Here is a 25,743-nt window from a genome sequence, read left to right on the forward strand (position 1 = left end):
ACTAACCGACGTTTTGCAGCATGAGCTTTCAAGGGTGAATACCCACTTCTTCGGATGCAAGACATCTAAATCTAAAGCACCGTCCCAAATTGATGTGCCAGTAGGAGAGGTTTAAGAACAGATTACTGTTTAGTTTATCAATGAGTCACCAGGACCAGACTGGATTCATCCAAGAGATCTGAAGGAACTCAGAGATGAAATTGCAGAACTACTGCTTGTAAACGTAACCTATCACTGAAATCAGCCTCTGTACCAGATGATGAAGGTAGCTAAGATAGTGCTGATTTTTAAACCGGGCTCCAGAGGAGACCCCGACCATTACAGGCCGGTGAGCCAAACTTCAGCCCTGGACAAATTGGTAGAGGACTCTGCAGGGAAAAGACTCTGCAGGGAAAAGCCGTGCCTTGCTAATCTATTAGATTTCTTTGAGCACATCGGCAATGACACCCCACAAGTCTGACCTCTAGTGAAACCCCACAACAGTCACTTAGACCAGTGGTTCTCAACCCTTCTGGGCTCAGGACCCACTTGTAAATACCTATGCCTTGTCACAACCCAGTAAATAGTCTGGGGGTGGAGGCCCTGGGGCAGAGACGTAACTAGGCAGTTTAGCACCCAGGGCCAGCAAACATGCATGCGGGAGAAAGAGGGGGGGCATGGTGCACAGACTGCCCCAGTTTTTGGTTGCACCCCCCACCAACTGAGACAGACTGGGTGGCCCGCTGAGATGAGTCGGGGGCGGAGGTGCTGGTCCCTCCCTGAGCCACGCCGTGCAGGGCTGGCCCAAGCCACCTGGCATCGCCAGCCTGAGCCACCCCCATGGCTTTGCGCCTTGGGCAGCTGACCTGCTTGCTCCATCCTGGTTACAGCCCAGCCCTGGGGTGGTTTTGGTCAGATCCTGCACCCTGGTGGGGTTGGGTCCTGCCCGGCACTCACACCACAGTGGTGGCTCCTGCAGCTCCTGTGCTGTGGGGCTGCCTGGGCTTGGCTCTCCGCTCCGGGCGTTGCAACCTGCGGGGTTGCAGCAACACTCAGGCTTGGCCCCGTGCCCCGACTGGACCAAATGTTTGAGAGTGGAGTTCTGACCCAGCTCACTGCATTGCAGTGCTACTCACTCAAATCTGGCCTAACCAGGCTCCCGCCGTCATGACGGCTGGGCTAACCCTGCGTGTCACTGGAACAGGAGAGGTTGCAGTGCCTGGAGCAGAGAGGCGAACCCAGTCAGCCCTGGGAGAGAGGGACCCCAGGAGCTGCCACGCAACCCTTTGAAACATTCTGGTTGAGAACCGCTGGCACAGACCCATCACTAAGTATTCCCGGAGGTGGGGCAGGATGGGGGAGTGGAAACGAGGGAAAATTGTCTGGGGTGGGTTTGGATCACTCAGTGAAATCAAGACTTATTGGCTTCTCAGCACTGGAAGAGGCACCCTGAGTTCTAGCATCTAGGCATGAATGTCAGACCAACGGCAGCAGGAGCTCCAAGCAGCCACAGGATCCGTATAGATCCAGGCAGGCCCAGCCAGACAAGTGCTGACTTTGGATGGACCAAGCAGCCCACGAGCTGGGAACTAAGCAGAGGAATACCTGGGCTTTAGGGAAGCATTCAGCACCATCTCAGCCAGTACGACCTGCAGAATTAGAGACCCTTTGCTTGCACGCTGCCTTGGGGATGGGACCGCCCCGGGGCACAGAGTCTCGGTGACCCTGAGCGAGGAGGCCCAGCCGAGATCACAAAGGGTCCAAAGTGATCAGAAACAGGCAGAAAGGCACAGAAAGACTCAGCTGATCTCTGAGGGGGAATAAGCTGAAATCCAGACCTGCGGCCAGGGCGAAGGAGAAGCTGAGAGATCTGGCTTCCAACCATACCAGTTTGCCATGGGATATGGGCACAACGAAGAGAGGTTTGAGCTGCATACACGGAGCACCCCTGTGCTGGAGCTGGGAGGGCCTGGTCCCTCTCCACACCACTCTAGGGATACCCTGCCCTAGGGGAAGGAGTTCACAGAGCTGGAGAGCGCTGGGTGTGCTGAGCTTGCATGAGTCTAACCACCCAACAGGCAGAAACCCCAAGGAGGGAGGCTCCGGGCAAATGGAGTGACACTAAGAAAGGGGGGATTCTAGGCTCAGTCTTAGGGAGAACGGCCTCCCAGATAAGGCACGTGGGGCTGGAGCATCAACTGCCCAGAGAAGGGGCAGGAGCCACTTCGCTTGGGACACTGAACTAGCCTGAGTGCAATGCTGCAGGGACCAATCCTGCCACGAGCTCAGGGCAGGGCCCCCAGATTCCACAAGCGAAACCCCCACACCGGCCTCCAAGGAGTTAAGGAGCTTCTCCCACCCTCACCCCAACAGGTTGCAAGTGGGGCACAGTCACCCCAGCCCTTCAGCCGCCTGGCTGCTCTGCTGCTCCTACCCCAGATCACACACCAGTCCGCGGGGATGCCCCCATCCGGCACCCCTACCCCAGACACCCACCTGGTCGGACAATAACGGCTACGTGGGGCGTCTCTCCATTGGCCTGTGGCTCCAAACCGCTTCCAGCCTGTGGAACAGAAGCACGTGAAGGGTTAATGAGTGCCCTTCCCCCCGCCCAAGCCCCCTACACTACTAACGTAAGTCGGTCTAACTACGTCGCTCACTGGTGTGGATTTTCCACGCCCCTGAGTGGGACAACTACCACCTATCAGGGAGGTGGGCGCGCCCACGCCGAAGGGAGACGTTCTCCTGCCAGCGTAGGTAGCGTCTTCATTAAGCGCTACAGCACTGCAGCTACACCTGTGCAATGTCGTAAGTGTACACAAGCCCTTAAACTCACTCCACCCTAGAGAAGGAACATGCAGGGCCCATCACTTGTGGTGGGGGATGTGGGGGAGCTAGGGAAGGCCCCTTACCTGAGGAGGGGTGGGGGTGGAGGAGGTCCTTGCTCCAGACATGATTTCTTCGGTGATGTCTTTGCCGCCCTGGTTCGGATCTCGTATCCGGATCTGCCCATATAAGAGAGGGAGAGCAGCAGTTAGCAGAGGGGGCCCACACTCCCTCTTCTCCCCCCCCACCCCGTTGGCAGGGTGAAGGGAGGGGCGCACACTTCCCAAAGCAAGGGACATGCTGGGAGCAGGGCACAGCTAACCAGCTCATGCCACTCCAGGCTGCCCTGCACCCCACTCCAGAGGCTGGGTTCAACCCAGCCCTGACACCCCCTGCATGTACAGTGCAGCCAGGCGGAGGCCTCTCGGGGATCTGCTCCAGGACAGAGCCGCCTGCCAGGCAGCGAGCCCCCTGCACACCCCAGGGCCGGGACAGCCCGGACCTGATTCCCAAGCAGCTGGGTGGGGAGCAGGTCAGGCCAGGCAGGAAGGGGAAGTTTGTTTAGCTTCCGGTGGGCTGCTGTAGCCACGTGGAGCGCTGCACTCACCCCGCTCCAACACGCGCTCGGCTGGGACCTCACACAGCCCATGGCAGGGGGCCAGCGGCGCCGCAGCCAGCTGCCATTTCACTCCCGCTTGCTCGGCACATTCCCCAGCTCCCCCCCTCCCACAGAGGCCAGGCCAGGAGGAAACGGCTCCTCCTGCCCCAGAGCAGCCAGGATGGGACGTCGGCCGCTGGAGGGGGAGTAGCCAGGCCAAGGGCAGGGGAAGGAAGGCACTTAGCAGCAGCCTGTGAGGTCACAGAGGCTCTGCCTGGCAGCCAATGGCAGAGCAGCCCTCCTGGTGTGCTGGGTACATCAGCTCAGCACCAGCTGGGCCCGGCAGAAGCCACCCCACATCCCCGGGGAAGGAGAGACCAGTGGCCCCAGCCAAGGCAGCAAATCCCCACCCAATACAGCCTGGCATCTCCCCCCACCTGGGCAGTGGGACAGTCCAGGCATCTCTACTCCCCCCTGCGCGCACACCCTCCACTTGGGCAGTGGGACAGTCCAAGCATCCCCCTCCTCCACACCCTACCCCAGCAGGGCACTGGGACAGTCCCATATTCCCCTCCCCAAGCTGGGCTGTGGGACAGTCCTGTCCTTCTGACTGCATGAGACAAGGGGGTGTCACAAGGCTCAGGGAACTGAGCACCCCCATTGGCTGAACACTCCACTGCCCCTGCCCTGCCTGTAACCCAGGGTGAGACCCCTTTGGGCAGCGGTGGGACCCCAGAGCCCCAACCTGGAACCTGGCAGGGGGCCGGGCCAGACAAGCCGGGTTCTATGAGTCTCCACCCTGCCTGCAAGTGGTGCAGCGACCCCCTGAGAACACCCCAACCCCAGCCCGGCAGACATCCCCACTGCTGCCAGGGCAGTCACACTCCAAGCCACGTGGCAGCTACCTACCCCAAGGGCCCAGCAGGGCACCCCGACCCTCCCTGAGGAGCACTGCTATTCTTCTCCTCCTGGTCCTGCAATAGCCCCACCACCACACTCCCGCCTCCACCCGGTGCGGCGTGCACCACACTAAGTCGCCCCTGCCTACCCGCCTCAGCCTCACTGCACAGGGGTGCCTGCGTGGAGAATGTAGGTTGGGGTCCATTGTCTCTGCGATGCCCCTCGGGGCAGGGCAGAATGTGGGTCACCTCTGCCCAGCTGCATGGAGACCCCAAAGCTGTACCATCGTCACTGCGAATGGCCCAGTCCCCACAACAGATCTGACACCCGCACACCACAGAGCCCCTGACCTGCACCCCAGCACTGCAGTGGGAATTCTGCCTCCCGTAACAGGCAGAGCAGCCAGAGGGGCCCAAGCTTCCTGCTGCCCAGCTTGGCATGAAGGAGGCAACGGGCCGCCCCTGGCACAGACAGCTCCTTCCCCCCATCCAACGTGGGCGGACGCAGAGACAGCTCCAAGAGGCACAGGTCCCTCTTCCCTGCCAGGTTGCCGAGGTGGCCTGCTGCTGCCACAGCATCACAGTGCACAGCCCGGACGGATGGGGCTCCCGGCAAAGCAGGATCCCCTCATACGTCCCACTCAACAGCAGCGCAGGTGCCCAGCTGCCCAGGCAGCCAGGGCCAGGGGAAACAAGGTGGCAGAGGGTTTGAATTACAAAACATTCAGGAACATGTCACCACATGATCCAGGGTGGAGCCCGGGGGGGGGATCTGCTGCCCCCCCACCCAGGGAAGGGGTCCTGGCAGACCCAAGCTGCAGCGCTCGCAGAGGGCGGCTTAATGCTATAAATAGATCCTGTGCCAAGCCTCTGAGCAACAGCATTACTGCAGCTCCGGCAGGCAGGCAGGCACCGGCTGGCAACTGCAGCACCAACCCCCACCCGCAGCAGCCGTGACACAGCATGTTCTCCCCACCAGGGAGGACAGGGAAGGTCGGGCCTGACTCTGCAGACACAACCGGGAGCAGCCACGCGCTCCCTCTCCTCACCACCGCCGCCCCCGTCCCTTGTACACAGCCACACCCACGGCCCGCCTCACCCCCACCCACAGCGGGGACCAGGCAGTCCCGCCCGCTCCCTGCTCAGTGGGGTGTGCAAGGCCTGGCCAAGCAGCCTCCCACGGAACTGGGTTCAGGCCCCTCACTCCCCGCAGAGGCAGCACTTTCAGCTGGGGTGGGGGGAAACCAGCCTTGAGCCACTCTCAGGCACCCCACAACAGGCTCCATCCCTCGCAGCTGGCGGCCGGGAATCGCCAGCACAGGTCTCCCAGGGGAGGCAGCGCAGGAACCCGGCCCCCCTCCCCCCACCCTCCTTACCGTCTTGCGTTCTCGCTTTGTCGGGATGGGCGGCTGCTGGTTCATCATGACCTGGGCAGCGGGGACCCCGGCTGGGAACTGCTGCACCCCCTGAGCAGGGTAATAGGCACCAGCTGGGAAAGGAGAGAGTCAGTCAGAGGAACTGGGTGGTCCAATCCCCACTGCACCAGGCAGCAGCCAGCACTAACAGCCTGGAGCCGCCAGACACCAAGTGCAGTTCCCCCCAAGGAACCCCCAGTTCGTGGGCCAAGAGTTTTGCCAGGCAGGCCCAGCACAGCAGCCCCTCCCTCGCCGAGACACCCCCTGGACACCCCCCAGGCAGCTCTTGCTTGGCCTTCCCTGCCCGGTGCCACTCAGGGTTGCTGGGGGTCAGAGCACTACCCAACGAGCTGCTGCGCCCATCAACACAGGAGGCCCATGGGCTGCTCAGTGGGGCGGGATCCTCTCCCAGCAGTCTCCAGCCCTGGCCAGGAATGTCCCAAACCTGAACAACAGGACCAACCAGCCCTTCCCAGAATTGCTTCCCCGTGATGCAGAGCGTCCAGCCTCCTGCAGTGGAGGGCTAGCCAGCCCCACACCCACCATTACCCAGTGGCAAGGCAAGGGAAGCCATCCCACTGGCAGGCAGGAGTTAAACTTGCCACCTAGGTTGCCGGAGCTGGCAGAAGAAGGCTGGAGAGAAATCCCTACTCCAGGCCCAGCTACACTTCCCAGAATGCTACAGGACAGCTCAAACTCGCACCCAGCCCCCTTCCAAACCTATCAGGTGGGCAGAGGAGGAAGCCACGCCCCAAGCAAGCACTGGGGTTCAGGTGTCTCCTCCCGCAGCTGCTTTCCTTGTGCCCCAGCTGTGCGGCAGCAGCTCCCCAGCCTTATCTCCGTCGCACCAGACTGTACCCGCCCCAGCGCCGCGGAGAAGTGAGTAAGAACCAGAGCTGCCAGCTCACTAGATCCCACTCTGCTCACACCCACAATCCCCGACGGCTGGAGAGCTGGGGCTCAGGCCCCTCACCAGCCCCATGGCTGTCAGGCTGGCCAGCATCCCGGCCCCACACAGCAGGACTACAGCCTCAGGTGGTAGCCTGACCCCCTTGGGACGAGCCAGGGTCACAACAAGGGCAACATGCCTGGGGTCCCCCAATCCCATGAACCCCAGCTACAGCTGCTGAGCAGACTCAGCCAAACCAGGAGAGAACAGGGGCCCCAGGAACAGTGATGCGGGGCAAGGAGCCAGCAGCCCGGGCCGGCGGCTCAGAGCCAGGGTGACAGATAGACACAAGAAGTCAGGCAGCGCAGGTCACAACTGGTCTGTCTCAGAACCAGGACTGGGAATCAGCTCTCTGCAGAGACCCTGTCTCTGCCCAGATCACCAACGGGGGGCCAGGCCCATGGATAAGGTCCCCGTGGCACACAAGAGCATGACCCGAGCACAGGCGGGTGCCCAAGGAAGAAGAGTGCCAGCCTCTGGCCTGAGCTCTGACAGCAGCCAGCCTTCCCTGAACGACGGGCCAGACAGATGCCCCCCACACTCCCCCAGCGGGGCAGGCGACCATGAGATGGATGCCAGCATGGGGAGGGAGAGACAGTAACAGGTGGGAGCCTGGCCTCCTCCCAAATCCAGCACTTTCCTGGGCCCCTAACACCCTTAACACATCAGCAGCAGCACTGGCAAGGAGCACTGGGGGCTCCAGATCTCCACACCAAGGGCTTGGGCCTGTCCCACCCCACTGGCCACCCACACCCCCCAGCGGGGCACTCGCTGCTCAGGCTAGGAAGCAGCCACGGGGCAGACCAAGCGTGGGGGAGTTCAGGCTGGCTAGCCAGGAACTGTCCTGCTAGCTGGCCAGGGTGGGGAGGGGAATAACCCAAAGTTCCTCCATCCGTAGGAACATGTGGTCCTTCCTAGGGCTCGAGGGCCTGTGTACACAGGGGGAAACTGACAAAGGAGGGGAAGTGACTTGCCCACGGTCACCCGGTGAGTCAGTGGCAGTGCTGGAAACAGAGCCCAGATCTCCTGACTCCTGGTCCTGTGATGAACCACCAGGCTGCCCTTCTCCAGGTACAGACAGAGCCCCCAGCAAGTGCCTGCAGGGGCTCAGCAAGGGAACAAGAGCCCCTCCCATCCGAAGCTCCCGACACCAGCTCAAAGCTGCAGGTTCTAGCCAGCCCTGTTTCTTACAGGCCCCTTGGAGCTTTTCCCCAGCCTCGCTTTCTGGGAGCCAGACTGCCCAGGAACCACACCTCACTGCCCTCATCTTTGCCAGGGCTGGCAGCCGGTGGAGACCAGGAGCCCTGGTATGCAACACCAGGAGGCTCAGAACAAGATGGAGGGAGAGATACAATTGCCAGCCAGAGAGGCTGCTGGGAAGTGTAGTTTCCACACAGAGTTTAGCCAGCCACCCTCCCTCTCCCCCACCACAGCATTTGTGGCCAGATGAGCTCCTAGAAGCCAGGTCCTTAGAAAACCTTTCCGATGGCTGGTGACCACCAAGAGGGATCCTTGCCGAGGGCGCCGAATGATGATGCTTTGACAGGAAGCTGGAAGCAGCAAGGGGCTGGGAAGCAGGCGTGCCAGGTCCCTCCTCTGGCACATGCAGCCAGCAGCCTCCCAGGATGGACATTTACTAGTGACTTTGGAGGCCTTGTGTACTGGTGAGAAGCAGCCACGGAGCACAGCGATGCAGCTCCTACTACACAAGTCTGCCAATACCTACAGCCCAGACCCCCTTCCCTCCCTCCACAGCCCTGCTCATGCCTCTCAACCCTGACCCACAGGTCCCTTTTGCATGTCAGTCCTGGGCCGAAGCTGCCACTCCCACCGGCCTGCTGCTTTAGGGAGATGAGGCACTGATGAGTCACCTGCCCTGTATCTCCATCAAGGGGCTCCTCACACTCGGCCAGTGGCCGCAGCAGCCCTGCTGGCCTGCCATGACTCACTGCTGACGAGCTGCTGTTACACAAGAGCATGTGGTCAAGAGATGCTGAGGCCTATTGGCTACCCCACCCCCAAGCTGGGGATGAGACACAGACAGGCCTAGCCTGGAGGTTAGCGGAGCCCAGCCCAGCAAGCCTCAGTGTCTGGCTCTCTCCGAGACGCTGAATCCCAGGTGGGGAGCAGGGGCTGCACCTACCTGTCTCAGGGGGAGCCCATTTCGGTGCCGTGTCCAGAGGCGGCCGCTGCCGGGCAAGGGATGGGACGGGACGCAGGCCCCAGCGGCTCACATTGCTGTGTCTGCAGAGCCGCCCGCCCAGGATGGATCCAGACTAAATATAGTCACAGCCCTGCTGGCCATGTGAGCGCAGTGCGGGGGAGGGGAGGGGCGGCTGGCTGCACAAACCCACCGCTCCACTCCAAGGAAGGGGGACTGAGGAGCCAAGGCAAGGAGGGGGGCACATGGGAGCCCCCTTCCATACTCCCCCTGGAGCCCTCGGCCTGGCCACGCTCCGGGGACAGGGGCCTGTGTTTATTTAGGGACCAGCTGACTCTGGGGCTGCTGCTGCCGCCTGTTGCCTTGCACAGCGACCAAAGGGCAGGCTGGGGCTAAAGTCTGCCCGGCCTCTCTGCCAGGACAGTTAAACATTAAGCTGCCCTTGCTGGGGGCGGGCGGGGGGCCCTAATGGGGTGGGCCAGCCTCAACGTTCCGCCCCCTCACTTCAGCCCCACGCTCACATCTCTCCCACCCTCTGGCAGTGCCCCCCTACCCCCACCCCTCTCCTTTGGTAGGGACCAGCTCGGGAAGGAGGAAACCTCTCTCTCATCCCCCAACTCCGGGGTGCCAAGGGAGGTGTGAAATTCTAAACTCAGTTCACGCCCCCTTCCGACTGGGGACACATCCCTGGCACAAAACTAACCCGGCCGAGCTGGGGCAGCGGGGGTCAGGGGCAGAAGGAGAGCTGAGAGGGTGGGAAGCCCAGGGCTGGAATAACAGAGGGGCTGCATGCTGGGGGCATCGGCAGAGCTGCATGGGGCGCAGTGGGGACCAGGGCTGGAGTAGCAAGGGGGCTGCAGGTCAGGGTTGAGGAGCAGCAGCAGAGCCGCACAGGGCGCAGCGGAGCCTGGACGGGAGTAATCGCACGCAGTGTCTGGTTCTCACCAGTGACGTCAGCCCCATGGTTTCAGGTGCCCCAAGCTCCCGCCCCGGACCGAATGGCAGAGGAACGGCGTCTCCGGGGGCCCTTACCGTAGGTGCCGAATTCCGGGGGGTTGGCTCCAGGGTAAAAGCTGGGGGCGCCCGGCTGGACTGGGTACTGCTGAGTTGGAACAACATACGTGGAGCGACCCTGGGTGGGCAGAGAAGGACATGCCGGTTACTGCCCGCCAGGCCCTGGAGTACACAGAGATCTGAGGGGACTCTCCCAGCAACAGGCACGGAGGGCAGGACCCAGAGCGTGGGCGAGGCCGGCGAGCAGGGCAGCACACACGCTGCAGAGCAGGAGGGCCTTGGCATCACGCTGCCGACCCCACAGGACCTGGCTCAGCAGAGCAGGCGGTCAGTCCCTGCCAGTCCAGCAGGGAGCAGGGCGTGCAACCCCACCTGCCCCTCGAGGCTTCCTGGGGCAGAGGTGACACATGGTGTCACTCAGCACCAGCTTTTCCACCCCAACAGCAGCACGACGGGCTTCCAGAGGCCATGGGGCTGGGCCCCCTGCATGGAGCAGGGTCCATTTGACTTCACATGGGGGGAGCCCCAGAGCCTTCCCTCCCACTCATAAGAAGATGATCTGGTGGTCGATTCTGTCCTGATACCCCCATTTCAAAGCCAGTTTGAGCCCCATGCAGCAGGGAGCAGAAGCCCAAGGAACCCGGTGTCCGGGTGCAGCCCTCACCTGTCCTGGGATGTAATAGGCTCCTTGCGAAGCAGGGTAGGAAATCTGGGAGGGGATCATCATCACCTGGGAAGCAGCTGGATAGACATGAGCAGGCGGGCCAGGCCGGGCCGACGTGTTACTCTGCACCCGGGAAGCACTTGTCGGAGGCTGGGCCCTGCTCTGGTAGAAATGCTTTGGGAGAGAAGGACGGTGGCACTCAGTTAGTCCCAGCAGGGTGCCAGGACCACCCAGCTACACGCCCCACAGAGGCAGCTGCTTCCCGTCTCTGCATCCCCCATCCAGAGGGCTGGACAGCAGCTACCACTACCCCCAGAGCTGGGACCACAAGTGGATAGCTAACGTTCCGCCCCCCAACTGGGATGGGAAAAGCAGTCTAGGGCAGGAGGCGCGAGGAACCAACAGCAGAGGTATGGCATCCCCACACAGCTTGTGGTGTGCCTCTGGGACCCTTCTGACATGGTGCCCAGGCGCTAAGAGGTGGTCACCTGGCAGCACACACGACCAGCTGCCATGGGGTGGCAGGACAGTTTCGTAGCTGTCCTATGTGCCCATCACAAGATGGCTGCAATCCCCAGCTGGCTCCTCCCGCCCCTGGGGCTGTGGGTGTCTCAAGGTGTGCAGTCCCCCAGGCTGGCGTAGCTCCATTGACACCGGTGGTGATGGGCTGGGCCCTGCTCCCTTCCCCTAGCAAAAATTCCCATAATTTCTCAATAGCCCTGGAAAACTACAACTCCCAGAAGGCACCTGTAGGGAACCAAAGGAAGTGGGACAATCTATCTCCCCCTATTTACCTTAAGCACAATGCTCAAGCTCCACCCAGCCAGAGGCCTCAAGCCTAACAGAGCTGATCACAGCCACTGGCAGCACCCTCAATACAGATGCTGTGGCCTGCGGAGACTACTGGCCCGAGCCAGGCAGCTGGGACTGCAATAGAGCACTGAATTCTGGGACATGTAGTCTCCACAGGCTGCCCTACAGATGGAGCCAAGCAACCAGCTGGAGCTGGGCGGAATCGCTCTGCATACATAGGGAGCACAAGGAGGGACCATCTCATTAACCAGCTGCCGTGGGGAGTGCTGGGGTGCACCAGGAAAGTCCAGCCCTGCATCTTTCTCCCAGGGGTCTCCTTTTAAGTGGGAGCAGCCCTGAGCCTTTTCAGACCCCAGTGTAACATCAGAGCCCCCCGGGCTTGGGAGGGAAGTTACTGCATCCCAATCCTGATCCAGACCCCCAGAGCAGCAGTCCACCAACAGCCCCAACAGGGTGAAGCATGGCAGATACTAGCACAGTGTTCACACATACACACACACCACGTGCCCTGTCTCCCACTCCCCAGCCGAGAGCACCGCCTGAGCAGGGGTAATGAAAAAGCGTTACCTGAAGAGACCTGAATCCTCCCTGTTAGCGAGCACACACACAAGGGGAGAAGGAAGAGAAAAGAGACAGGAGTTACCCCACAGCCTCACAAGGTCCCAGGCACCAGGGACAGGCGAGAACCGCCGGGCCAGAGGCTAACGCTGCTGTGGGGGGAGCCGGAGCTCCAAAGGGCTGTAAGGGAAGGTCAGAGGGGAGGGCCAGGCAGGAGAACCGTAAAGCAAGCGTGTCTCGTGGGCTTTGGAGCCCAATGCGCAGATGCTGCACCCCCTAATGCTCGAGAAGGCAGCCCTGGCACCAGGCGATACCTTCAGGGCCACGGCCCACTGGGCTGGCAGGAGGCTCAGGGATCTAACCCCTCCTCATACTCAAGAGCTGGACAAAAAGACAACAGTGGCCCCTCAACTGCCCCTGCCCTCCCCCAGGATGCCGTGAGCCAGGGCACTTTCTGCCTTTCAGTCCCAGAACGTACCTCCCCCAAGGCCCCCCATCCTGAGTTCAAAGGGGGGGCCAATGACACCACCCGATCTGGGGTGGGCCTCAGCTTCAGGACCGCAGCCACACCAGGGCCCATCCCCATGAGCTAGAACTCCCCTCTCCTCCTCCGGTCAGACCCTATGTCGTTCTCCATCTCCACGAGCCGCCCCGGCCTTCAGCCAGACTCCAGGGCAGCGAGGCCCCAAAGGGCAGGGCAAGCAGAGACGATCAGCAGGTTGTGGGGTGCCCCTCGGGCAAACTCCACTCACGCATCAAGAGGCAGGACTATGCAGGTGGTGAATGGGCCTCTCCGTCCTGCTAGGCCAGCCAGAGCCCAAGCCGTGTCTTAACAACGGGCCTCGGCCTGATCCAAGACAAAGCAGCATGTACAGAGCTGGAATCCCCTCTCCGGCCTGCGTCTGATCAGTACAGACAGCCCAGAGCTGGCACCTCCAGGGCATAGGCCTCCTGGCAGGCAACACAGTGCTAGTGTGAACGAAATGCCAATGCCCAGCCCAGACTCAGGAGCCAGCGCGCCTCTTCCAGCAAACTCCAACCAACCGTCCAGAGGCGAATCGGACGCATGTCCCCCACCAGCCACCCCAACTCCTCCCCTCCACAGAACCGCTCGGCCCTATTGCAGAGTGTTTCCCAGCCCGTGAACCCTGATGTGCACCCCAGTGCGTCAGACCAGGTGTGGAGCCAACTTCACAGCCAGAGGGTGCAGAGGGAGGTGAAAGGTCAGGGGAGGGACCGTAGTTACCAACAAGCTGCCCATCCCTGTTGCCCTCTCCCACCCCCGCTGCACCGGCAGCAGAGCAGGGACGGGGCTCACCTCACCCTGCAGCCGCTGCACGAGATGGGAGCCATTTTAGTAAGGGACAGGGTGATTGCTCATAGAGGTTACGGCAGCAGCGCAGCATGGTGCCATCTTGGGGTGCTGCCAGGGGACTAGTCCACCTGAGGAGCAAAGGCGAGACCACCCATAGGTCGAGCACAGGCAGAAGCAGCTTTGTGGGGCAGAGTGGGTTGGGGGGCTGGTAGCAGAGAAGCAGCCACATGCTCCAAGCTTCATGCAGGACTCACGTCAAGGTACAGACGCTGCAGTGAAACTCCTACGGCCTCCTACCCCAGGACACCTCTCCTCTCCCTGGGACACCCACATGACCAGCAGGGATCCCAGCACACTGAGCTGTTTGTGTCAGCAGCCCACTGGGCCAGCCAAGCCCCCGGCCGCCCACTCCAGCTGTCTGTCCGGCCCCGGCGTTGGGCTCCTGGCTCACGTGCACTCCGAGTTTGGCATGACTCAACCAGCGCTCGGGACCCGCTGTCTTTGCGCACCCAGTCACCCGCTCTCCCCGTGGTGAGACCACCCCTGGCCTGAGAACGTGGCAGGGGTCCTGGGCCACAAGGAACCACGTGAGACTTTGCCAAGCCTTCCTGCTCCTTGCATGAACCCAAACCAGTCCTGCCCGCTGCTCGGTGCCCCAGCCCACACCCTCCCACTGCTCTGGCCCCGCCGTTTCCTTGCAGCATCCAGACAAACACCATGTGGCTGCACCCCCGGGGGTCCGTACGGCATGCGGGGGGCGGGTTAGTACCTGCTGGTGTAAAGCACGAGGCCCTGCTGGAAACTAAGACAGGAAAGAGCGAGGGGGGAGGAAAGAAGAAGCAAGGTCACTTCAGGTTCAGACAAGACGGCGAGGCCTGGGAGGGGGTGGCTCTGCGCCGTGTGCCCCTCCCCAAAGAAGGAGACGCAGGCGGGGTGGGTGGGCAGACAGACAGGCATCCATCCATCCCCTCACAGCCCCCCTGAGCACACGTTCGTCCAGGCCCACCTCCTCCACACGCATGGCTGCGCGCACCGCGGGGCCACAGCCCTGCTCAGGAGGGCCCAGGGAGCTCTGCCCTCCACCCTGACTCAGAGCTGGGGCCAGTTCAGCGCCACAAAACCTGCTCGGCAGCAGATCAAAGGCCCCAAGCGTAGCCAGGCTGGCACCCCAGAGAACCACGCCACTGGGAGGCAGCAACCACCCCGGCCATCAGACAGCCTTACGGCCAGAAGGCAGCGGGAATCCCAGCAGCCCCCGAAGAGCCAGCAGCGGCCACACCCCAGTGCCCCCTTACCTGTCGAGGCTGGGAAGGCGTATTCATTTGTGTAGCTTGCGATGGGTTAAAAACCACGGGTGCCGTTTGACCAGGTGGAAACGCCGACTGCAGGGAGACAAGGAAGGAGCAGGTTGGCACGGCAGCTACCAGGGCTCCCCAAAGCCACACCCCAGGGATCTGTACACGGCGCTCCCCGCTGGGCCACTCACTGCACTGCCAGTAACCCGGCACCTCGTGGGCGCCAGGCTCTGAGCACGCCTCCCTCACCAGGCAAGCCCAATCCTGACCCCAGGACTGGTCAGCAGAGAGCCGAGCGCTGAACCAGGCGTCTCACCTGGTATCTCAGCGGAGGGCTGTACGGCTGGGATCAGGCAGACACAGGGCTCTGAGGGGAGATGCTTCACCCGATGAAGCCTCAGAGAAGGGCTGGGGGTGCAGAGGGGCCCTACCTGTGGAAGTCCAGGAGAAGGGGCAGGGTGTGGGGCTGTCGGGGCTCCTCCTGTGGCCTGTGGAGCTTTGTTCATTTCATGTGGTGCTGCATAAGGATCCCCTCGCTATCTGCAGCCAGAGAAACAAAGAGCACACGCTCAGTAGTGGGCCAAGGAGCCTGGGGTGAGTGGGGCAGAGAGGAGCTGGGCCCAGGGCAGGGACTTCCCCACAGGCGGCTCTGGCAGGGGCTGGCTGATGACTTTGCAGCCTGGGTCTGCACAAGTCCGCAGCACAAGCAGGCTGCCCTGGGCTGGCCCCTGGGGCCTGAGGGTCTGCGTGCCAGGACAAATGAGCCTCCGACTCCAGCTAGCCAGTACAGTCCAACTCGGCAGCGGGGTTTCAGGCAGAGACTGGTCACCACAGCCCCTGGGGCAGCTCAAACAGCCAGAGCCAGGCATGGGCAGTCACTGGGCGAGCTCCCGGTAGCGATCCCCGCAGGAGCGCTCAGTGGGTGCCACGCAGCAGGGACGCTGGTGGTCTAGAATCCAGGGGCCCCAGCCCAATGATCATCCCTAGACCAGCGAGGCCGGACCCCCGTTTTATCTTCTCCCTCAACCTCTCCCCCTGCTTCCTTCACGTTCTCCTGTCTCCCCTGCCCCCATGGCCACACCTCACCAAGAGCAGTAAGCTGCTGGGTGCCCTCAATACCTGGAAAGGGCCCCTCACCCACTACTGAGGTAACACCAACGGGGGGGGGGGGAGTATCTCAGAGTAGCCTGTACCCCCAGGCACGGGCTCCCAAGCAGCCCCCTCCCCAACAGAAACAGCCAAACATCTCAGGAGGTCGGAACTGCCGCAAAGCCAAGAGTTTCCCCCAAAGCAGAGTCATTAAAGACAGCTCCTGGGGAGGAGTCCAAACAGGCCCCAAGGCAGCGGGAACCCAGCTGTGCCCCCCACCCCCGAAGAACGGACCAGGCTACAATCACTGGTTACGGGGGGGGGGGGCCGAGAACTCTCCCAGCTTTAAGGTCCTTAGGAGCTGGGGGAGACCCCTCCCCCGGCTACACCCCCCCCCACTAGTGCTCAGTCCAGGCACTGCAGGGGCACCTCCATATCACCCCAAGGGCTGAGCCCAGGTCGGTCCCCCCCAGACATGCAGAGGGTGTGGGGGTGGCAGCTTCTCTCGGGGATGCAGCACGCCAACCCCCTCCCTCCCACAGACAGTCGGGAGCCCCATGGACCCAGGCCTCCGCAGCTCAGCAAGAGTGAAGAATCCACTGACCTAGGCTTGAACCCAGCTCCAGGGGCCTGCCTGGGCCCATGTACACAAGAGGGGCAGGCCAGGCCCCCCCCCCCCCCCCGCTCAGCTCCCCACCAGCTCACTACCTGCCCCATCTGCCTGCAGCATCCGCAGGCCAGACAAACGTGTTTGACTGGCACCACGAGCAAGGGTTGTGCTGACCCACAGCCAGAAAGGGGTCTGCTGGGGGGCGGGGGGGAATTCCCTACCCCGTTCTTGCTGGGTGCCGGATGTGGAGAGCAGCAGGGAGAGCCCAGACCCATCTCCGATGCTGACGGGCCTTGTCCCAGGACTCCCTGGCTGCTTCCCCTCCTCCTTGGTTACAGTGCAAAGGCCACAGACAGAGCATGGGGAGCCCAAGCCAGGGTCCAGGCGGCCCAACAGCCTCCTTCCCCGGGCGCAGAGAGCAGAGCATGGAACCCCGCCGGAGCACAGCACTGCACACAGCGGTGCCAGCCCTGCCCGGGAACCCTCCCCAACCATCCAAGCCAAACAAACAGAGCCTGGCTCCTGCTGTAACCTGATGCTCAGAGTCAGCATTCCAGGCTTGGGGGAGACACCAGAGCCCAGGGGAGCTCCACCACCGCCAGACCCTCTCCCAGCGCCCCTGGGAATCACAGCCAGCCCCCCCAGAGGTTACAGCCAGCTGCCGGGGCAGGATCCCACAACAGCCTGGGTCACATAACGGGGGGAAAGAGCTGCAGGCCCAGTTCATGGGCCCTGCGTTTCCTGCATCCTCCCCACTGCTCTCAGCTCTGACCCCTGGAGTCCCACCGCGTTTCAGAAGCCTTTCAACGGCTGCCGCCCAGGGGCTTTTAAAAGCAACCAGGTCCTTGCTGCCTGCCTAGGACGAGCAAAGGGGCCAGGAAGAGCCCAGCCTCCGCCAGGAGTCAGCACCAAAGCCCTGCGGAGCAGGACCTGCACGGCCAGACGCAGGTGGGTGAGCAGCCCCAAGCACCACGCAAGCCCATCTCCGTGTAGCATGGTAAACGCTGGGCACCCCGCAAGGCCAACTTGAGAAGGGTGGCTGCAGAGTGGGCTGGGGGCGACCCCGGGGTGCCTGGGTTTGGGGATCCGAGGGGCAGGGGTGCCCACTGCCATTCTCAGCACTGGCTCCGACACCCCCGGCACAGGCGTCCCTCCTCCCCCACCAAGGACTGGTATTTCAGAGGCTGCCTCCCGGCCACTGGCAAACACCCTGACCCAGCACCCCACAGGGCTGACCAGCCCAGGACGTGCCCAGGGCCCAGAACTCAGCAGCCTGGATGCAGCCGTGGAGAACATGACACAGCAACAATCCTACCTGAGACCTAAGGAAAGAGGGTGCTGGATGGGACCGACCAGCATTCTCTAACTCCCCTCCTCCACCTATCCAGGGCGGAAGCCAAGTGCCCAGGGCACGGCTCTCTGCTCTGGGCCCCTCCCCTGCAGCCTGGCAGGGTGCCTGGAGCACATACCCAGGCTCTCAGCCTGGGTAACACCAAGCTTGGGGCAACTGTAATATTCTTTTGGAATAAAACCAGCAAGTTACTCAAGAAAGGGAGAGAGACTTTGGAGCTCTGAGAAGTTCCTGACTGCGCAGTGACACCCCTCGCCCCCCAGGAAAGGGGGAGCCCAGGTCTCGCAGGCCTCTCCCCAACACAGCTCTGATCCACGCTGCAGCCAGACAGAGCACCGGCCACTCCCCACGGAGAGTCAGACCACCCTACCCGGCCAGCCTGGCATACACACAGTGATCATTACAGCACCACGTAGGGAACCCCCCACTGCCACCCCCCCAGACACACACACACACAGGAGAGAGAAGGATACTCACCCCTGCCCGGGAAAAACCTGGGCAGGCTGAGCGGGTCTGTAGAGACCTTTCATCCGACTGACTTCAAGAGAGAGGAAAATCAGCCTGCAAACCTGCCCGCCAGCGATGGGGAGGGCCGGGCGAGCCAAACATGGGCAAGGCAGGGGACAGCCCCCCGCCCCCACCCCAGGGAGGACGGGAACATGCCACGAGCTGCCAGTGTCAGATCGCAGAGTCTGCTGCAGTGCAGAGACACCGAGAGGGAGAGACAGACTGAGGAGCCAGGGAGCATCCGAAACCCCACCCACAGGCAGAGCCATGCGGCCTCAGCACTGCCCAAACCAGTCAGAGAAACCCGTCTCCATGCATGAGTCACTCGCGCTGCACACGCTCCCCCCGGCAGGCAGGCAGGCGAGGAGCCGAGCCTCACGCCAGGCGCTCCCTGCCCTGCCTCTCCCCTCGCCATGCAAAGCAACCAGACACCCACCTGTGCCAACGGCACTCATGCAGGCTGGAGTCAGACAGACGCTGTGCGATTCCACCAGAGCTCCACCCAGGCTTTTCCCCCCAGCAGTCTGCTCGGGCAAACCAAGGACCCCCCCAAACACCTCTGCCCTCCGAGAGGAGAGGGAGGGTGCGCAGGGGGCAGTGCAGCAGCATCACCCTCCTCCCTCGGGAGCTGCGGGGGGGGGGGGGGGGGGCGGGAAGGCAGCCCAGTAACGAAATGCGCAGGTGACACTAAATGGGGGAGCTGCAAACTGCAGCCAGGAGGGAGGATGGCGCAGAGGGGCAGGAAACACACCAATGCCACCTGGGAGCCGGGCAGCTGGGGGGGGGGGGGCACATCACATCAGAGAGGAGTTTGCAATAGGACAGGGTTGCAAAAAGCCCAATGCAATTTGGGGCTGCGTATGCCATGGCCTCCCATGCAGGAGCAGGGTGGGCACCGGCCCATTCCATATGGTGCTGGGGAGACTCCCCCCATCCCCATCTCAGGTTCCCGCCCTCAGCTCTGGGACCAGGTCACCAGGACAATGGACGTACCCCGGGCTGAGGGCCTGCCTTGGGAGGGCAGAGTCTAGCTCGCCGGAGAGGGGCCCGGCGGCCGCCTGCAGACATCTGCCAGAGGCAACCCCCCAAGAAGAATCATTTGCATAGGGAGGGGGGTAAGAAATCACAAAACGGGCACTCCCCCTCCCCACACTGTGCAGGCCCCTCTCCACAGATGCAGGGACACTTAACCCTTCAGTAGCAAAGGCCTTTCCATGCCCCTGGCCCTCCCATCTCACAGGTGGGGAAACAGGACTAGACAGAGAGCCTGGATGCCCCCTACCACCACACTCAAGCCTCTAAACCACTCCCGCCTCCCCTACAGACCCGGGTGCAAATTCCTTGGCCTTGATAAGACCCAGCTTGGGTATTTCTGGAACGTGGGGCACTATCACCTCACCTCCCCCGCAGCAGAGAGGCTCCTGGGACCCTGAAAGCCCACGCTCAGTGGAGGACCATGTCCCTGAGGCCAGACGCCACCTTACAATCCTCAGCCACCCTCCCTCCCGAGGTGCAACTCATTGCTCCAGCCAGTGGCTGTTCCCGGCAGCTGGTGACGCTAGATTGTGTAATGCTGCTGCCCGGCTAATCCAGCCTGGCGGGCCCACTCCCAATGCCAGGTCGGGGCAGTGGGCATCCTCCTCCCACTTGGGAACCCCACCCCGTGGAGCACTGTGCGAGCTCCAAGCTGCAGGCCATAGCAGGCAGGCTCATGGAGCAGCTAGGGGTCTCTAGGCAGCGGGCCCTGCCGTATGCTAGGGAGACACCAGACCTGTGCTCAGGGCCTGGCATCCTGAGCACTCTGGAGGGGGGGCAGGTGCTCCCCGCTCCTCCCCGTCAGGTTCTCATGCACACACGACAGCTTTAGCCACTCAAGGTCTCTGTCAGTCCATCACTGATTAAACCAGCCTTCGACGTTAAACAAACACCTCAAAGGTTATGTCCAGAGACCAGCCCACAAGAGCCCAAGCCCTCACACTGCCAGCTTGTCCTCGCCTACTCCAAAGATGGGCCTGGCAGGTTCAAACCCCATCCACTGGGGCAGATAAAGGGCACTGCTGAGACTGAACCAGGGTGGCAGCCCAGGGAATAGGCCAGCTCAGTGGTCAGCTCAAGCAGCCAGGCCCCCTGGCTCCTCTGGTGAGGAGCGCAACCACCCCCCCCCATCAATACAGACATTCAAAATCCAACCCAGCAGGCTGCAGAGCTGGTGTCCACCCATCAAGCTCTCCTCCCCCATCCTGGGGTGTGGGACTGTTCGTCAGGCCTTGCGTTACTTACAAGACAAGCTTCTCTGGGCAAGGCCAGCGTCCTATTTGCCTGTGAAGCGCCGTGCACAATGGGCCACGCCAGCTTCAGGCTGACACGGCCCCGATGACCCTGCCTGATCAGCATCCCAGCCACAGCTCAGTAACAGCTGTACCTGGGCAGAACCAGACGCGGCAGCGTTAGGGTTCGTCGTGCTCTAGCGCCGCCCATGGTTCCAGCAGGATCAGGGCCCCACTGGGCAGGGCACTGGACGGTAGGGATGTCAATCTCAGTTTAAAAAGTTAACCGGGTGAAATGATATTGTTTAACCGGTGAGCCGAGGGCGCTCCGGCTGGCCTGGCACGGTGGGGGCTGGGGTTGCAGCCCGGCCGGCGCAGGGCTGCCAGGGTTAACAGTTAAGATCAGTTGTCGGTAAGCCCAGCTTACCGGTTCACCGCTTAACCTTTTACATCCCTATTGGACAGACAGCAATATATTTACAAACTCGCTAGATCCCAGGGCATCCACATCTTCAGAGTCCTCACAAACCTTTGCTGATTAGGGGGCTCCTGGGCTCCAACCCACCCACTCAGGCAGAGCCGGGAGAAGTTCTCCCTTACTCAGGACCTTCCTGCCCTTTCGCAGGTTTGAGATTTAAACCAGGTGCTAAAACACCCTAAAACCCCCGCAGTGACTCTGCCGAGGACCCCCGAGAAGCTAGAGGAGAGCCAGGGCCATCAGGAATTACAAAGGGTTTCTATCTCTTCCACAGATGCCCCACGCCGGAGCGTCACCGGGTTCCCCTGCTTCCTCTAGTCACTAGGGGCAAGGCTGCTGCAGCCGCCACATTCCTCCTCCTGGACCAGGGAAAGCCTAGCATTAGCAGGTGCTCAGATCCACCCCACTGCCTGCTCCAACCCCACCCTCTGCTCCCCGCTATATCAGGGCTACCCTGCGTGCTCAGTCTTATTTAGACTGGAAACTCCTGGAGGCCAGGGCTGAATTCCCCGCTCCATACAGTGCCAAACCCACCAGCGGCTCTTAATAAGCCAATCTCCTCCCTAACCTGAGCCAGGTCAGCCAGACATTCGAGAAAGCAACCCCCTGTGTGGGATCAATAGCTGGAGCTTGACGATCACTTCCTAAGGGGAGTCAGAAAAACATCCGGCTCCTTAGGTAGTTATTTTAATTATCTGCTAGGTTCACCTGAAAATAGCTCCGCCGCAGCTTGGATGAGAGGGAAGGCGTTAACCTTCTTTGTAACAGCCACCCAATATGCAATTAGCATCGAGGCAAACAGCTCGCTCTCCAGTTTACAGCCCAGCTATTTGAAGTGGCTAATATATGACCCCAATGTCTGAAATATAATGGAAGAGAGGCCGAGTATTAACCTAGTCAACAGGGGCTGGGATTGCATCAGATCCCAAAGCAAGCAGAGTCAGGCCTGGCTGGAGTCCGCCAAGGAAAAGCTGGGGTGGGGGTGGGGGAGCGCACGTTAAGAACTGATGCTGAACCCAGCACCCTAGCATGGCACTGGGGGCGCTGACTTTGAGCAGAAATAACTGAGGCCCACAGCACTTTTGTGAAGAGGCTGGTTTGTCCAGAGTCCTGATCACACTCTGCCCACCACAAGTTCCCCCTGGGGAGCTTTTGGGAATAACCCTTCCTGTGCTTATTCCAGACTGGGGGAGGGGAGGACTGGCATGGGAACCCTGCCCCTCATCCCCAACAGGCTCCCACAGAGGAGGATGGCAGCATCTGGGCCCCACCTCTGCTTCTCAGAGCAGAGCCAAATTAGCATGAACTCAGTGTCTCTCTGCTCCTCCATAAGGAGGAACCAGGCAGCAGGAGCCACTGGTGGGGGTGGGAGGAGGAAGCAGTGTGCATCTCCTCTCTCTGTTCCTGGCACAGAGGATAGTGCTTGGGCTGCTCCTGCAGGTAGCACATCCCTGGCATTGCTGTGCCCATTGGACCAGAGTGAAACAGGGGAGGAACGGCTCAGCCACCATCTTAGAGAAGAGGTTGCACAGGGATTTGGGGGGGGGGGGGGGGTTCTGGATGAGAAGGGGTGTGGGCACCATTCACCCTGGTTCTTCCCTCCAGCTCCGAGCCCAGGAACAGGCCTATGGAACAACGGTCCCTCCCTACTCTATAGCGCCGCCCCCTGGGTGTAGCAGAGTCGGAGATGACCACTGTAGGGGCCAATTTTATTCTGGTGCTTGTGTCTCCCGTAAGCCCTGTAGGGCCAGTCCAGGTGCAGGAGAGGGAACTGGATTCCGGCCCGGCAGTAACAGAACAGTTATTGAACTGCAGTAAGCGGCATGGGGCTCCACGGATGCAAATGGGGGGCAGAGCTCAGCCTGCAGGCGGTACACACCAACCTTGTGCCCCAGTCCGAAGGATCCAGTTCCCTTCTCAGATGCCAGGAAGAAGCTGCAGAGCAGTGACTTTACTTGTAAACTGAGCCCTTTTGACCTGGAGTCATGGAGAGGGTAAACAGGGAGCCCTCAATGCTAATTTCACAGGCGTTTGTGGCAGCCCCAAGTCTGTTCTCATGAGAGGTCACAGAATAAATGAGCCCCCGCTACCCCGCATACATAGCTGCAGAGATCAGACCAGAGGACATTCCCCGCTCACAACTTCAGACACTGCCCCCTCCCTGGAGAACATACACCCCCAACCCCACCAGAACCAAGGGTTTAGAAAGCAGGGCAGCAAGAATCCCTATTTTTTTTTGCTCTGCTTTGATACAGGAGAGCGCCCATGCCCAGGAAAGCGTCTCAGCCACAACCGGGTTTATGGAGCAAAACACGGACAGGAGAAGGGTAAATATCCCCCGGGGAAGCCCGGCTTTGAACTCCCCCTGGCCCCAGTCCAGAGGCTTTAGGGGAGCAGCGCACTGCAAATGGATCGCGAGCGCTCAGTGGGCACAACATGATGTACCCAGCAAAGATGAGGCAGAAGCACGTAGGACCCAGGCACATGAGCTGTGGGGCACCCCACCAGTCACCGCCAGGGCAGAGGGACCCCAGAACCTGCACTGCCATATGGCACGGGGACCCCACCCAAGAACAGGCTCCTCGGGGGGCCCCAGAGGCCGCTCCCCGGAGACCATCCAACAGGCGCCCCCCCTCCCACCGGCCCGGACAGCACTGGGCCGCCCTCCCCGGGCCGGGGCTGGTGCCGGCGGCGCAGATCGCCCGCCCGCACCGAGCCGCGGGAAGGCCCCGGCCGGCCCGCGCCGCTCCCAAGGCCCGGCGGCGGCCTCTGCCAAGGACACGTGTCACTCCCGGCGGCGGCCATCGCTTCCCGGGAAAGGCCCGAGCGGGAGCCGGCGCCTCCGCACTACGGACGTGGGGGGGAGGGCGCCAGAGCCGGCGCCGCAGATCGTGCCCGGGCCCGATGGAAGGAAGCCGGGCAGCGGGGACACGTGGGGGCCGGGCCTAGGCAGCGGCTTGGGAGAGGCCGGGGCTGGGCCTACGGACGGGGGCCCCGAGAGCACGTGGGGGCCGCCGCTAGGTCCTGGATAAAGGCCTGGGGGGAGGAGCCAGGCCTGGGGGCTAGAGAGGCCCAGGCAGGCCCCTATAGACGCCGGATATTTAAGGGGAGGGGTCAGGTGGGTGGGTGCGCTCAGGCCCCTATGGCAGAGCGACGCTGGGCATTGTGTGTGTGGGAGGGGGCGCCGGGGGCTCAGGCCATTCTACGCACCAGGCATTTGGGGAGGGAAGGGAGACAGAGACGTGGCATCCCATAAGGGCATATACGTACCACACGGAGGCAGAGGTACACTCGGGGCCTATAGACGGCAGGAATTCGGGGGGGGGGGGGGAATGGATGCTTTGAACTCCCCCCAGCCACAGTCCTATAGGCACCGGGGGTGGGAGGGGGAAGCGGGCGAAGTGCGTTAAGACCTTATAGACACCATGGGGGAGGAGGGAGACACGGTTCAGGCCCTATAGACAACGGGCTTTTCCAAGGGGCAGCTGGGATCAGGCGTTACGGGCAGCAGGGAGACAGATCAGGCCATGCAGATCCTGGGGAAGTTCGGGGCCCGAGAACAGCGGAGATTTGGGACCGGGAGGCAAACCAGGGCCAATGAACGTGCGTGTGGACGGAGGGGCGGGGGCCCGCAGGCCCCACAGAAGCTGTGCCAGGAAGGGGACGAGCGCAGGGGAGGAGGGTGGGGGGGAGGAGACCAGGCCCCATATGTTGTAAGGGGGGGGGGGGGAGGACATCCGGGCGGCGGATCGGGCCCTGCGGAGCCGGAGACAGCGGGCCCTGTGGGGCCGGGGCGGAAGGAGCGAGATCCCGGTCTCTGCCCTTCCAGGCCGAGCCCTAGGCCCGCGCAGGGCCGCTCCCCCCACCCCGCAGCCGCGCGCGGGCGCCGGGGGCTCCATGCGGCCGGGCCGGCCCGGGCCGCGACCCCCCTCCCCACGTGGTGGCCGGGCCGGCGCACATGGGCCGGGCGGGCGCGGGGCCGGGGCGGGCGGCGCGGGGCCCTGGGGCGGCGGGGCCGGGCTCCCCCGGGGGCGGATGGCGGCGGATTGCTCGGGCCCGGCTCCCGCCCCGGCATGGCGGAGGGAGGCGGCGCCGCCCGGCCGGCCCGCCCCGGCCCCCGTTACCTTCAGTCTCCTTCAGTCCGAGCGGCCCGACGCAGCCGCAGCGCAGCCCAGCACGACCATTTCCGGAGCCGCTCCGCGGGGAGGGGCGGGGCCAGGCCGGTCACGGGGCGGAGGAGGGGGCGGGGCCGGCTGAGGCCGAGCTGCGCCCCTCCCTGCCCGCTGCGGGACCCGTGTCATGTGACCTCCTGCCCGCCCCTTCCGGGGAGCCCGGCATTTCGGTCATGTGACTCGGACCACAACAGAACCTGTATCATGTGACCTGCCGTCAGCCACTGCCCTTGGTGATTAGCGGCGGTCACGTGATATGACGCGCTTCCGGTTCCTACCATCCCGCTTACATGTGACAAGCACGTGGGAGGCCGGGGGGTGCTTCAGTCACCCTGCAGCGTGACCCGGCTTGTCACCCTCCCCCACACGCACCTCGCCAGGGTTTAGTGTTTCTCCGCCTGGCACTTGTCCCCCCCACACACACTTCCTAGGCTTGCTGGGGTCCAGATTTCCACCGGAGCACCTGGTCAAAAAGGGACCCTGGCGGCGCCAGTCAGCACCACCGACCGGGCCGTTAAAGAGCTGCTTGGTGGCGCTTAGGGTGACCAGATGTCCTGATTTTATAGGGATGGTCCCAATTTGGGGGTCTTTTTCTTATATAGGCTCCTATTACCCCCCATCCTCTGTCCCGATTTTTCACATTTCCTGTCTGGTCACCCTAGCGGGGCTAAGGCAGGTTCTCTGCCTGACGTGGCTCTGTGCAGCTCCTGGAAGCAGCGGCATGTCCCTCCTCCAGCTCCTCCACGTAGGGGCAGCCAGGGGGCTCTACAAACTCCCCCACCC

General features: G+C 62.4%; 1 protein-coding gene across 12 annotated transcripts in view; it reads right to left on the reverse strand.

The window, feature by feature from the left end:
* EIF4G1 (eukaryotic translation initiation factor 4 gamma 1) overlaps positions 1-25,057 on the reverse strand; it is a 43,057-nt gene extending 18,000 nt beyond the window's left edge. For 4 of the 12 annotated variants that reach the window (XM_045029630.1, XM_045029634.1, XM_045029631.1 and 1 more), the window contains exons 1-10: positions 24,913-25,057; positions 14,918-15,026; positions 14,487-14,573; positions 13,961-13,993; positions 11,886-11,906; positions 10,506-10,679; positions 9,860-9,959; positions 5,679-5,791; positions 2,892-2,984; positions 2,476-2,542 (exon numbers count right to left, since the gene is read on the reverse strand). In XM_045029630.1, coding sequence (XP_044885565.1) covers positions 2,476-2,542; positions 2,892-2,984; positions 5,679-5,791; positions 9,860-9,959; positions 10,506-10,679; positions 11,886-11,906; positions 13,961-13,993; positions 14,487-14,573; positions 14,918-14,992 — 763 coding nt within the window. In that variant the 5' untranslated portion in view covers positions 14,993-15,026; positions 24,913-25,057. Of the gene's footprint in view, positions 1-2,475; positions 2,543-2,891; positions 2,985-3,412; positions 3,631-5,678; positions 5,792-8,809; positions 8,829-9,859; positions 9,960-10,505; positions 10,680-11,885; positions 11,907-13,960; positions 13,994-14,486; positions 14,574-14,917; positions 15,027-18,013; positions 18,165-24,912 lie in introns of those variants that run through there. The other 8 variants (XM_045029632.1, XM_045029627.1, XM_045029633.1 and 5 more) reach the window with 8 other exon arrangements.
* Between the last annotated feature and the right edge of the window lie 686 nt (positions 25,058-25,743).

Source organism: Mauremys mutica, chromosome 9 (genome assembly GCF_020497125.1).
Source record: "Mauremys mutica isolate MM-2020 ecotype Southern chromosome 9, ASM2049712v1, whole genome shotgun sequence".
Taxonomy (NCBI): domain Eukaryota; kingdom Metazoa; phylum Chordata; order Testudines; family Geoemydidae; genus Mauremys; species Mauremys mutica.